The sequence below is a fragment of the Notolepis coatsorum genome (genome assembly GCF_963971535.1).
Source record: "Notolepis coatsorum genome assembly, chromosome: 9".
NCBI lineage: Eukaryota > Metazoa > Chordata > Actinopteri > Aulopiformes > Paralepididae > Notolepis > Notolepis coatsorum.
The window spans coordinates 150,520,458-150,534,346 of record NC_140173.1 but is presented as its reverse complement, the minus strand read 5'-3'; the positions used below and the strand labels follow the sequence as shown (position 1 = coordinate 150,534,346).

Sequence of the window (13,889 nt, the reverse complement as noted above, 5' to 3'; positions counted from 1 at the left end):
TCGGTCTGGGGAGGGTGTAGACTACCACATGCTGCCCTACTGTTGGTCTGGGGAGGGTGTAGTCTACCACATGCTGCCCTACTGTCAGTCTGGGGAGGGTGTAGTCTACCACATGCTGCCCTACTGTCGGCCTGGGGAGGGTGTAGACTACCACATGCTGCCCTACTGTTGGCCTGGGGAGGGTGTAGACTACCACATGCTGCCCTACTGTCGGTCTGGGGAGGGTGTAGACTACAACATGCTGCCCTACCGTCAGTCTGGGGAGGGTGTAGTCTACCACATGCTGCCCTACTGTCGGCCTGGGGAGGGTGTAGACTACCACATGCTGCCCTACTGTCGGTCTGGGGAGGGTGCAGACTACCACATGCTGCCCTACTGTCAGTCTGGGGAGGGTGTAGACTACCACATGCTGCCCTACTGTTGGCCTGGGGAGGGTGTAGACTACCACATGCTGCCCTACTGTCGGTCTGGGGAGGGTGTAGACTACCACATGCTGCCCTACTGTCGGTCTGGGGAGGGTGTAGACTACAACATGCTGCCCTACTGTCAGTCTGGGGAGGGTGTAGACTACCACATGCTGCCCTACTGTCGGTCTGGGGAGGGTGTAGACTACCACATGCTGCCCTACTGTCAGTCTGGGGAGGGTGTAGACTACCACATGCTGCCCTACTGTCGGTCTGGGGAGGGTGTAGACTACCACATGCTGCCCTACTGTCGGTCTGGGGAGGGTATAGACTACCACATGCTGCCCTACTGTCGGTCTGGGGAGGGTATAGACTACCACATGCTGCCCTACTGTCGGTCTGGGGAGGGTGTAGACTACCACATGCTGCCCTACTGTCGGTCTGGGGAGGGTGTAGACTACCACATGCTGCACTACGGTCGGTCTGGGGAGGGTGTAGACTACCACATGCTGCCCTACTGTCGGTCTGGGGAGGGTGTAGACTACCACATGCTGCCCTACTATCGCACGCTTCCTCCAAAACATGTGGAGTCACTTCCGCTTTTTTTCACCTGACAGCGAGGAGTTTTACTGGGAGAGCGCAACACGCCAAACTAAATCAAATCAAATGTATTTTTAAAGCCCGAGATCACATGGAATAGCCACCCATGGGCTGTACAAGTCAAGAAGAAACATCTCAAAAGATCAAAAACTAAAAAACACCATAAAATCTGAATATGCAACACTCCCATACTTTCCCCAATGAAGATGAGGAACGACTCACTAAAAACATAGCAATAGGAAAAAAGCACCACAGGCGGCGTGGAGGAGAGAGACCTCAGGTGAGCTGTTCAAAGGGGGGGATCCCCCAACAGGATGTCGGTGATGATAATATAGTGTTGCTATGGATGATAGATGGATGGAGAATAGAACAGGCAAATAATTGGAATATACATGTAATGAAGCACATAATATTATACATACATAGTATCTAAGTCTAACTTAACTTCCTGCCTGCCTATAGGCAGAAACTGAAGCAAGGCATAACAAAAAATATAGTTTGTTTCCTGTTGGCTGTCAGTTAAGGCCATGGGTAGGTAGAGAATTTATTAAATTTTATTTTTTATTTTATTCTTTCCCACGGCGACTATGGATTCTTTATTTAATTAAAATGTTCACAACAACATGGATGCATGTACTCTGCCAGCATGTTTAATATCCATAATACTAAAAAAAATATTGGATTTATCTTCTTTTTCTTTTTCTTTTTTTCTATTAAAAAAAAAAGAAAAACTCATAAAATATATTGGGTCGCACCTAAAATCGGCAGGGTCGGTCGGCAACCGGAAACAAAAACATTATTTTTTTTAGGCCCAAGCACCGCCCACCGTGAAGGAAGTACAGATCTGGTCTGACCAATCGGACGAGGCACTTCTACGAGACTGTTTTGATCACGCGGAGTGGGAAATGTTCCGTGATTCATCGTCGGACGACAATAACATTGATGAATACACAGAGAGGAGGCAGTCACTGGCTTCATACAGAGAAATGCATCGAGAGGACGTTGTGTGCAGAGGAAAACAATCCGTGTGTTTCCAAACCAGAAGCCATGGATTAACAGTTCCTTAGCGTGTGGCTCTATAGCAGAGAGAGACACAGACAGCAGCACACACATCTGGGGACAGAGAGGAGGAGGAGAGGAGGCTCTATAGCAGAGAGGGACACAGACAGCAGCACACATCTGGGGACAGAGAGGAGGAGGAGAGGAGGCTCTATAGCAGAGAGGGACACAGACACACATCTGGGGACAGAGAGGAGGAGGAGAGGAGGCTCTATAGCAGAGAGGGACACAGACAGCAGCACACATCTGGGGACATAGAGGAGGAGGAGAGGAGGCTCTATAGCAGAGAGGGACACAGACACACATCTGGGGACAGAGAGGAGGAGGAGAGGAGGCTCTATAGCAGAGAGGGACACAGACAGCAGCACACATCTGGGGACAGAGAGGAGGAGGAGAGGAGGCTCTATAGCAGAGAGGGACACAGACACACATCTGGGGACAGAGAGGAGGAGGAGAGGAGGCTCTATAGCAGAGAGGGACACAGACAGCAGCACACATCTGGGGACAGAGAGGAGGAGGAGAGGAGGCTCTACTAGCAGAGAGAGACCCAGACAGCAGCACACATCTGGGGGACAGAGAGGAGGAGAGGAGAGGAGGCTCTATAGCAGAGAGGGACACAGACACACATCTGGGGACAGAGAGGAGGAGAGGAGAGGAGGGTCTAGCAGAGAGGGACACAGACACACATCTGGGGACAGAGAGGAGGAGGAGAGGAGGCTCTATAGCAGAGAGGGACACAGACACACATCTGGGGACAGAGAGGAGGAGGAGAGGAGGCTCTATAGCAGAGAGGGACACAGACACACATCTGGGGACAGAGAGGAGGAGGAGAGGAGGCTCTACAGCAGAGAGAGACACAGACACACATCTGGGGACAGAGAGGAGGAGAGGAGAGGAGGCTCTATAGCAGAGAGGGACACAGACACACATCTGGGGACAGAGAGGAGGAGAGGAGAGGAGGCTCTATAGCAGAGAGAGACACAGACAGCAGCACACATCTGGGGACAGAGAGGAGGAGGAGAGGAGGCTCTATAGCAGAGAGGGACACAGACACACATCTGGGGACAGAGAGGAGGAGGAGAGGAGGCTCTACAGCAGAGAGAGACACAGACACACATCTGGGGACAGAGAGGAGGAGAGGAGAGGAGGCTCTATAGCAGAGAGGGACACAGACACACATCTGGGGACAGAGAGGAGGAGGAGAGGAGGAGGCTCTATAGCAGAGAGGGACACAGACACACATCTGGGGACAGAGAGGAGGAGGAGAGGAGGCTCTATAGCAGAGAGGGACACAGACACACATCTGGGGACAGAGAGGAGGAGGAGGAGAGGAGGCTCTACTAGCAGAGAGGGACACAGACACACATCTGGGGACAGAGAGGAGGAGGAGAGGAGGCTCTATAGCAGAGAGGGACACAGACACACATCTGGGGACAGAGAGGAGGAGAGGAGAGGAGGCTCTACTAGCAGAGAGGGACACAGACACACATCTGGGGACAGCGAGGAGGAGGAGAGGAGGCTCTATAGCAGAGAGGGACACAGACACACATCTGGGGACAGAGAGGAGGAGAGGAGAGGAGGCTCTATAGCAGAGAGGGACACAGACACACATCTGGGGACAGAGAGGAGGAGCAGAGGAGGCTCTATAGCAGAGAGGGACACAGACACACATCTGGGGACAGAGAGGAGGAGGAGAGGAGGCTCTATAGCAGAGAGGGACACAGACACACATCTGGGGACAGAGAGGAGGAGAGGAGAGGAGGCTCTATAGCAGAGAGGGACACAGACACACATCTGGGGACAGAGAGGAGGAGGAGAGGAGGCTCTATAGCAGAGAGGGACACAGACACACATCTGGGGACAGAGAGGAGGAGAGGAGAGGAGGCTCTATAGCAGAGAGGGACACAGACACACATCTGGGGACAGAGAGGAGGAGAGGAGAGGAGGCTCTATAGCAGAGAGGGACACAGACACACATCTGGGGACAGAGAGGAGGAGGAGAGGAGGCTCTATAGCAGAGAGGGACACAGACACACATCTGGGGACAGAGAGGAGGAGGAGGAGAGGAGGCTCTATAGCAGAGAGGGACACAGACACACATCTGGGGACAGAGAGGAGGAGGAGAGGAGGCTCTATAGCAGAGAGGGACACAGACACACATCTGGGGACAGAGAGGAGGAGGAGAGGAGGCTCTATAGCAGAGAGGGACACAGACACACATCTGGGGACAGAGAGGAGGAGGAGAGGAGGCTCTATAGCAGAGAGGGACACAGACACACATCTGGGGACAGAGAGGAGGAGGAGAGGAGGCTCTACTAGCAGAGAGGGACACAGACACACATCTGGGGACAGAGAGGAGGCTCTACTAGCAGAGAGGGACACAGACACACATCTGGGGACAGAGAGGAGAAGGAGAGGAGGCTCTATAGCAGAGAGGGACACAGACACACATCTGGGGACAGAGAGGAGGAGGAGAGGAGGCTCTACTAGCAGAGAGGGACACAGACACACATCTGGGGACAGAGAGGAGGAGGAGAGGAGGCTCTATAGCAGAGAGGGACACAGACACACATCTGGGGACAGAGAGGAGGAGGAGAGGAGGCTCTATAGCAGAGAGGGACACAGACACACATCTGGGGACAGAGAGGAGGAGAGGAGAGGATGCTCTACTAGCAGAGAGGGACACAGACACACATCTGGGGACAGAGAGGAGGAGGAGAGGAGGCTCTATAGCAGAGAGGGACACAGACACACATCTGGGGACAGAGAGAAGGAGGAGAGGAGGCTCTATAGCAGAGAGGGACACAGACACACATCTGGGGACAGAGAGGAGGAGGAGAGGAGGCTCTATAGCAGAGAGGGACACAGACACACATCTGGGGACAGAGAGGAGGAGGAGAGGAGGCTCTATAGCAGAGAGGGACACAGACACACATCTGGGGACAGAGAGGAGGAGGAGAGGAGGCTCTATAGCAGAGAGGGACACAGACACACATCTGGGGGACAGAGAGGAGGAGGAGAGGAGGCTCTATAGCAGAGAGGGACACAGACACACATCTGGGGACAGAGAGGAGGAGGAGAGGAGGCTCTATAGCAGAGAGGGACACAGACACACATCTGGGGACAGAGAGGGGGAGAGGAGAGGAGGCTCTACTAGCAGAGAGGGACACAGACACACATCTGGGGACAGAGAGGAGGAGGAGAGGAGGCTCTATAGCAGAGAGGGACACAGACACACATCTGGAGACAGAGAGGAGGAGGAGAGGAGGCTCTATAGCAGAGAGGGACACAGACACACATCTGGGGACAGAGAGGAGGAGGAGAGGAGGCTCTATAGCAGAGAGGGACACAGACACACATCTGGGGACAGAGAGGAGGAGAGGAGAGGAGGCTCTATAGCAGAGAGGGACACAGACACACATCTGGGGGACAGAGAGGAGGAGGAGAGGAGGGTCTACTAGCAGAAAGGGACACAGACACACATCTGGGGGACAGAGAGGAGGAGGAGAGGAGGGTCTACTAGCAGAGAGGGACACAGACACACATCTGGGGACAGAGAGGAAGAGGAGAGGAGGCTCTAGCAGAGAGGGACACAGACACACATCTGGGGACAGAGAGGAGGAGGAGAGGAGGCTCTACTAGCAGAGAGGGACACAGACACACATCTGGGGACAGAGAGGAGGAGAGGAGAGGAGGCTCTACTAGCAGAGAGGGACACAGACACACATCTGGGGACAGAGAGGAGGAGGAGAGGAGGCTCTATAGCAGAGAGGGACACAGACACACATCTGGGGACAGAGAGGAGGAGGAGAGGAGGCTCTATAGCAGAGAGGGACACAGACACACATCTGGGGACAGAGAGGAGGAGGAGAGGAGGCTCTATAGCAGAGAGGGACACAGACACACATCTGGGGACAGAGAGGAGGAGGAGGAGAGGAGGCTCTATAGCAGAGAGGGACACAGACACACATCTGGGGACAGAGAGGAGGAGGAGAGGAGGGTCTACTAGCAGAGAGGGACACAGACACACATCTGGGGACAGAGAGGAGGAGGAGAGGAGGCTCTATAGCAGAGAGGGACACAGACACACATCTGGGGACAGAGAGGAGGAGAGGAGAGGAGGCTCTATAGCAGAGAGAGACACAGACACACATCTGGGGACAGAGAGGAGGAGGAGAGGAGGCTCTACTAGCAGAGAGAGACACAGACACACATCTGGGGACAGAGAGGAGGAGGAGAGGAGGCTCTACTAGCAGAGAGGGACACAGACACACATCTGGGGACAGAGAGGAGGAGAGGAGGCTCTATAGCAGAGAGGGACACAGACACACATCTGGGGACAGAGAGGAGGAGGAGAGGAGGCTCTATAGCAGAGAGGGACACAGACACACATCTGGGGACAGAGAGGAGGAGGAGAGGAGGCTCTATAGCAGAGAGGGACACAGACACACATCTGGGGACAGAGAGGAGGAGGAGGAGGAGAGGAGGCTCTACTAGCAGAGAGGGACACAGACACACATCTGGGGACAGAGAGGAGGAGAGGAGAACAAAATACAACCTACGCGGTCAGATCACAGCAGCAAAAAAGGACTATAACTAGGAGTCAACCCCAGTCTGTGTGACTAGATCCTGGACTTCCTGTGGGATCGACGCCAGGCGGTGAGGGTGGGCCCTCACACACCTCCGCCCCCCTGACTCTCAACACTGGAGCGTCCTGAGCCCCCTCCTCTACTCACTGTACACCTATGACTGCGTAGCCACGCACAGCTCCAACACGGTGATTCAATTAGCCGATGACACCACAGTGATAGGCCGAATCACCAAGAGCGACGAAACGGCCTACAGGAGAGAGGTTGACAACCTGGCAAAGTGGTGACAGGAGAACAACCTCTCCCTCAATGTGGAAAAAACGACGGGGCTGCAGTGGAGAGAGTCAGCAGCTTTAAGTTCCTCTGTGTCCACATCACCGACAAACTCACCTGGGTGGTAAAGAAGGCCCACCAACGCCTCTACCACCTCAGGAGGCTGAAGAAGTTCGGCACGACATTTACATTTACATTTACATTTAGTCATTTAGCTGACGCTTTTATCCAAAGCGACTTACAAGTTCTGTACGACAAGCCATCAGGACGGGCACAACTCTATCAGCTGAGCAACAATGTTCATCAAAGTGTTGAGTGCTACAGTGTAGGTTAGTTTATTAGGACAAGTGCATGACAGTACGGTTAGTTAGGGTTAGATTTTTTTTTTTTTATTTATAAAAACGACACCCAAGATCCTGAAGGCGTTCTACAGGGGAACGACGGAGAGCGCGTCCTGACGGGGTGCATCATCACCGCCTGGAGGGGGCGCTGCACCGACCTCAACCTCAGAGCGCTGAGCAGAGTCGTCGAGAGGACAGCCCGAAAGATCTGTGGATGTGAGCTTCCCTCCATCCAGGAAATACTGTATATGAGAGCCGGTGCATTGAAAAAGCCCGGAAAATTATCAAGGACCTTAACCACCCCAACCATGGACTGTTCCAGCTGATGCGGTCTGGAAAGCGCTACCGCAGCCACACAGCCAGAACCAACCGGCTGAAGAACAGCTTTTCCCCCCAAGCCATCAGACTCGTCAACACAGCCCATTGACGCCCCCTTGTTTTTTTATTTATTTTTTACCTCTTTTGGGGAGGGGGTTGTCTTTCATATTAGCTATATTTTTTGAGGGGGACCAATTGACCTCTTCTCAATATTGAGAGGTACATGTCCCCCGCAGCCCCCCCTAAAGCTACGCCTACGCATCAGCCGATACTTTAGGCACTCGGACGCGGTGTCGGAAGATTGGTATCACTGCGTTGGGGGTCAGCTGTCGCCTGCTGGAATGTCACTTTTGAAAAATTATATTTGTATTCACCTCACGGGCAGAATTGACGACGTGCTTATTCCAACGATCTTGGAACGACTAAAACAATATCTATAAACATAGAAGAACATGACTAGCTGGAAAGTTGTGATGTCAACAAGAAGTGACGCTTTTTGGAGTCGGTCCATTCTGACAAATCAATTAGTGGACGAGACTTTTCAAATTCATAGAATTTCTGTTTTCCAAATGAGTTTTATTCAAATGTAAGGGCTTGCAGCTCTACATACGGAAATGTACCGATATCCCAGTAGATGCACCATGTGTATGTTACTGTACATCATAGTGTGTACCGACAAGGCCGTAGGCTTGATTTCCACATCGGAGGGGGGGACACTATAAGGGGGTGACACTGCATCTGCATCCTGGTGTTACTTTTGTGCACCAATTTGTACTTTTTCTGCATACATTTATTATCTTTATTTATGTAAAGGAGAAGACAACACCCACTGACACAAATATAATGGAATATAATGCAGTAACGGCTCTCAGGCAATTCTGTATCGATTTCAAACGATGTATTCTCCTGTATTGTTTCTGGCTTGTCTCTCATATATTACCTATATTTTTTTAGGGGGACAAATGTACCTCTTCTCAAGGTAAATTGAGAAACTGGATGCAATCCTACCTGGAGGGGAGAGAACAGATGGTGGAGGTAAACGGTACTCTATCCCCCCCCCCCACTCACAGTGAGCTGTGGTGTTCCACAAGGAAGCATACTACTGTAGGTCCGCTACTGTTCCTAATTTATGCAAATGACATGTCGTCAGCTTGTGACTGCAACTTGTTCCTGTTTGCGGACGACTCAGCCCTGCTGGTCTCTGACAAGAACAAGTTACAGGTTGAAAAAACCCTCAGCTCGGAACTCGGCAGAATCTGCACCTGGCTCGCTGATAACAAACTATCATTACACATGGGCAAAACAGAGTCCGTTCTCTTCGGTTCAAATAACAAACTCAGCAAGACCGACGGCTTCTCAGTTACAGTGGGTGCAGGGTTTCCGTTAGAAAAAATTGTTGCCGGTCTCAGGGTCCGGTAGATTTGTATCTACCGGTCAAATGAGAGAAATTCCGGTCAGAGTTTATTGAGCTTAAAAACAACAGGCTATATAAAGAATGACATCCTCAAGGCATGTAGATTTATAATATTTTAACTTAAAGCTAGGCTACTTTTGCGTATACAGTCATTATATTCCAAATAAAATAAGTCCAGAGATTCCGTGCTGCTGCCGACTTTAAATCAAATAGGTGTCTGTGGGCAGTCGGCCCGACATTAATAAACAGCAGTCTGTTATAATCACATTTATGAGCTAACGAATTCCGTTATATTGGACATTTGTATTAATTATATCAAGCGAAGAACTGAGAAATTTGGCAGAGAGACGGCAAAATTATCGTGGGGTTGCGTGATGTATATACTCCACCTCCCAACGACTTGGTGCTGGTCATAATGTCCGGTGAAAACAACTCCCTCCAAGCACAACTTGACCACCCGAACCGTACCAAAACAGGCCAAAATTAAATAGCCCATGCGACGAACGATTCATTACATTCGTTTCATCGTCGCTCCACCAAGCAGCCGGTCCAACAATATCAGCGCGAGCGCCGCAGTTAGTTTGCAAGAAGCATCCAGCTGCAGACCCGCAGAGCAGCTTTCCAGGTCTGGGGACCGCACTGTGCCAGCAAAGCTGGTGGGTTCTGTGGGTCTGCAGCTGCATGCCTTCCGCAAATCCAGCAACAAGCTCTCACTGACACAGCGTCGTCATTACCAGACCGGCTGCTGAGCGAAGCAACGACAACAAACGCAATGATTGTTTCGTTCAACGCACCAACTCCAGCCCATCCAAATACAATTCAAATAATCAAACTGTGCCCAGAGGGAACTATTTTCACCGGACACTATGACCGGAGAGATTAAATTTGTCGGACTTCAACAGATTTTGCCAGTCAAATACCGGTAATTACCGGCTAACGGAAACGCTGAGTGGGTGACAATATTGTCACAAGGAAAGATGAAATTACCTACCTGGGTTCCATCCTAGAGGCAAATCTTTCCTGTGACAAAATGGCATCCAAGGTAATAAAAAAAGTCAACCAACGAACTAGATTCTTGTACCGGATCTCCTCTCTGGTAAACAAGAATACCCTGAACTTCCTGAAGACTCTGGCAGGAGCACTCATTCAAGGGTACTACGACTATGCTTGCACCTCATGGTACCGAAGCACCTAAAAGGCACTAAAAACAAAATGACAAACATCTCACAACAAACTGGTCAGACTTTTACTTGACCTGACTCCTAGAACCCACCTCACCCCTGCCCACTTTGACAACCTAGGATGGCTTAGAGTAGACGACAGAGTACAGCAACTTGCAATGGGCCTGGTCTACAAGATACACTACACGACCAAGGTACCCATGTACATGTCAAAATACTTCCCAAAGGTCAGTGAATACCACGATCACAACACCAGAGGAAGCTCAACAAATCATGTTAAACCCAGATTCGCCTCAAACAAGGGACTAAACACGTTTCGCAACTATGCCACATCAATGTGGAACGCCCTACCCAAAGCTGTAAAGGAATGTGAATCACTACCCACTTTCAAAACCTCTCTTAAAGAGCACCTACGGGAGGCTGCAATTCGAAACTGGCCACCGTAAATGTCCAAACCCCCCCACCCCCTTCTAATAGACAGTCTCCTCCCCACCGCATGTATATATTCTCTCCCCACCGTATGTATATTTCTCTCCCACCCACCCACCCCCTCCTAATGTACAGTCCCCTCCCCATCATATGTATATACTCTGTCAGGATCTATGGGTAACAGTACTGTATATTGCATATCGTATATGTCACAAATGTAACGGTACTAAATACCTGTATGTCATGTATGTCCCTATGCCATAAATGTCATGATGTCATGTATGTTGAGTATGTCATAAATGTCACTATGAATTGCAAATGGGGGACCCTGATGTAAACAAGACGAAAGTCTTTCTCTGGTCTGCATCCCCTTAACAATTGTGTGAATTGAGCCTGATTGATTGATTGAATTGATTGATTGATTGATTGATTGATTGATTGATTGATTGATTGAAAAGTTTATTAACAGATTGCAGAATGGGTACAGTACAGTACAGCTCAATACATACAATTGTTAAGGGGATGCAGACCAGAGAAAGACTTTCGACTTGTTTACATCAGGGTCCCCCATTTTCAATTCATCATAACATATATGACATACATGACATACAGATAGACAGTACTGCTACATCTATACATTTATGACATATCAGATTTGCAAATACAGTACTGTTTGTGATACAAAAGTGTCCAGAAAAGGAGTGTATATACATTTGGCATAGAAACTGTACATTGGAGGAGGTTGGTTGGGTGGGGTGGGGTTGGGTGGGTTGGGTGAGGGCTGTACATTGGAGGTGGGGGGGGGGGGGGGGGGTTGGGAAGGGGACACACACACATTTTACACTGTACATTGGAATATTGACAAAGCCTTACTTGGTCATTTACTGTACAACTAGGTTAGGACATTTGTAGGGGCCAGTTTCGAATTGCAGTCTCACGTAGGTGTTTTTTGAGAGTGTTTTTGAAGGTGGGTAGTGATTCACATTCCTTTACAGCTTTAGGTAGGGCGTTCCACATTGATGTGGCATAATTGCGAAACGTGTTTAGTCCCTTGTTTGATCCGAATCTGGGTTTTACATGATTTGTGGAGCTCCCTCTGGTGTTGTGATCGTGGTATTCACTGACCTTTGGGAAGTATTTTGACATGTACATGGGTACCTTGGTCGCGTAGTGTATCTTGTAGACCAGGCCCATTGCAAGTTGCTGTACTCTGTCGTCTACTCTAAGCCATCCTAGGTTGTCAAAGTGGGCAGGGGTGAGGTGGGTTCTAGGAGTCAGGTCAAGTAGTAGTCTGACTAGCTTGTTTTGAGATGTTTGTAATTTGTTTTTTAGTGCCTTTGAGGTGCTTTGGTACCATGAGGTGCAAGCATAGTCGTAGTACCCTTGAATGAGTGCTCCTGCCAGAGTCTTCAGGGTATTCTTGTTTACCAGAGCGGAGATCCGGTACAAGAATCGCGTTCGTTGGTTGACTTTTTTTATTACATTGGATGCCATTTTGTCACAGGAAAGATTAGCCTCTAGGATGGAACCCAGGTAGGTAATTTCATCTTTCCTTGTGATAATATTGTCACCCACTGTAACCGAGAAGCCGTCGGTCTTGCTGAGTTTGTTATTTGAACCGAAGAGAATGGACTCTGTTTTGCCCATGTGTAATGATAGTTTGTTATCAGCGAGCCATATGCAGATTTTGCCTAGTTCCGAGCTGAGGGCTTTTTCAACCTGTAACTTGTTCTTGTCAGAGACCAGCAGGGCTGAGTCGTCCGCAAACAGGAACAAGTTGCAGTACTGTATTGTACCCATTCTGCAATCTGTTAATACAGTTTTCATTCATTCGTTCAATCAATCAATCAATCAATCAATCAAGCTCTGGGGGCTGCAGAGAATTCAATTTACACGCCGATCACATGGAGACTTCATGATAAAGTCAAGAGAGAGAGAGATCAGGTGAGAGCCAGCCAGTGTGGTGATCGAGTGGATCCCTTCTTCTTTACGTTATGATTATTACCTCGTTGTTCATGAGCGCCTCGGCCCGCGGGTCGCTGTGGGACAGCCTCGGTACCGGCCTGGTCCTGAACGGGTAGCTCCGCAGCTGGGAGTCCGTCCAGCCGCCCCGGCCGCCCGGGGGGACACCGGCCCCGGCACCGCCTCCCGGTGGATCAGCCTCCTCCACCTCCACCTCCACGGTGGTCGCTGCTGCCGCTGCCGCTGCCATGTCCGTCTCTCTGCAGATTATTATTATTATGATTATGATTATTATTATTATTATGATTATGATTGATGTCCTCCTGGGATCTCCTCCTGCTGCGGCTGCGGGACCGAGAGACAGAAACACCGCACGGTCCGGACCCGGTCCCCTGTTCGTTCCCCTAAAGAGGGAGATGTGTTTTAAGGGAACGCCAGGGTGCAGGGTGGTGGTGTCTGGTCCTGGTCCTGGTCCCAGTCTTGCTTCTTCCGCGCTGCTCTCTCTCTCTCTCTCCGGGTGGACGGAGGTGTAAACACTACAGTAGCGATGCCATAGGGTCCAGCTGCAGCGCCGGAGAATCCTCTTACTGGGTTGGGCGCGTGTATGCTTTTACCAACCCAGTTGTGTTTCCGGGTTCCCGTTTTGCGCTCTGATTGGCCACTGACTGACCTACACGCGTACGCCCCCCCTCGCTATCGCCTTTGGGGCGTGAGATATAGGAAGGCAGTAATAATAAACACACTCGAAACAGCTATTACCAGACAATTACAACAGCAGTGGTGCCTGCTTCAAATGTCACCTATTATAGGCTATAAGCCCATGTAGATCTATTCGGAATAATAAACATCGCCACCCTCTAGCAAAACATGACACAATGTGATCCTATCTCCGATAGAGCGGCTGGTCGCAGAGACGTGAGTTGATTATTATTTAACAGATTGCAGAATGGGTACAATACAGTACGGGTTCATTCATTCATTCTCCTCCCGATGTGTTCGTTCAACTCGCGTCTCTGCGACCAGCCGCTCTATCGGAGATAGGATCACATTGTGTCATGTTTTGCTAGAGGGATGTATATGTTTATTATTCCGAATAGATCTACACGGGCTTATAGCCTATAATAGGTGACATTTGAAGCAGGCACCACTGCTGTTGTAATTGTCTGGTAATAGCTGTTTCGAGTGTGTTTATTATTACTGCCTTCCTACCCAGTTAAATCTGTCTTCATATCTCACGCCCCAAAGGCGATAGCGAGGGGGGCGTACGCGTGTAGGTCAGTGGCCAATCAGAGCGCAAAACGGGAACCCGGAAACACAAC

General features: G+C 50.2%; 1 protein-coding gene across 1 annotated transcript in view; it reads right to left on the bottom strand.

Moving 5' to 3' along the window:
• hif1an (hypoxia inducible factor 1 subunit alpha inhibitor) overlaps positions 1–13,048 on the bottom strand; it is a 43,731-nt gene extending 30,683 nt beyond the window's left edge. The window contains 1 exon segment of the mRNA XM_084321592.1: positions 12,614–13,048. Coding sequence (XP_084177718.1) covers positions 12,614–12,820 — 207 coding nt within the window. The 5' untranslated portion in view covers positions 12,821–13,048.
• Positions 13,049–13,889: the final 841 nt, after the last annotated feature.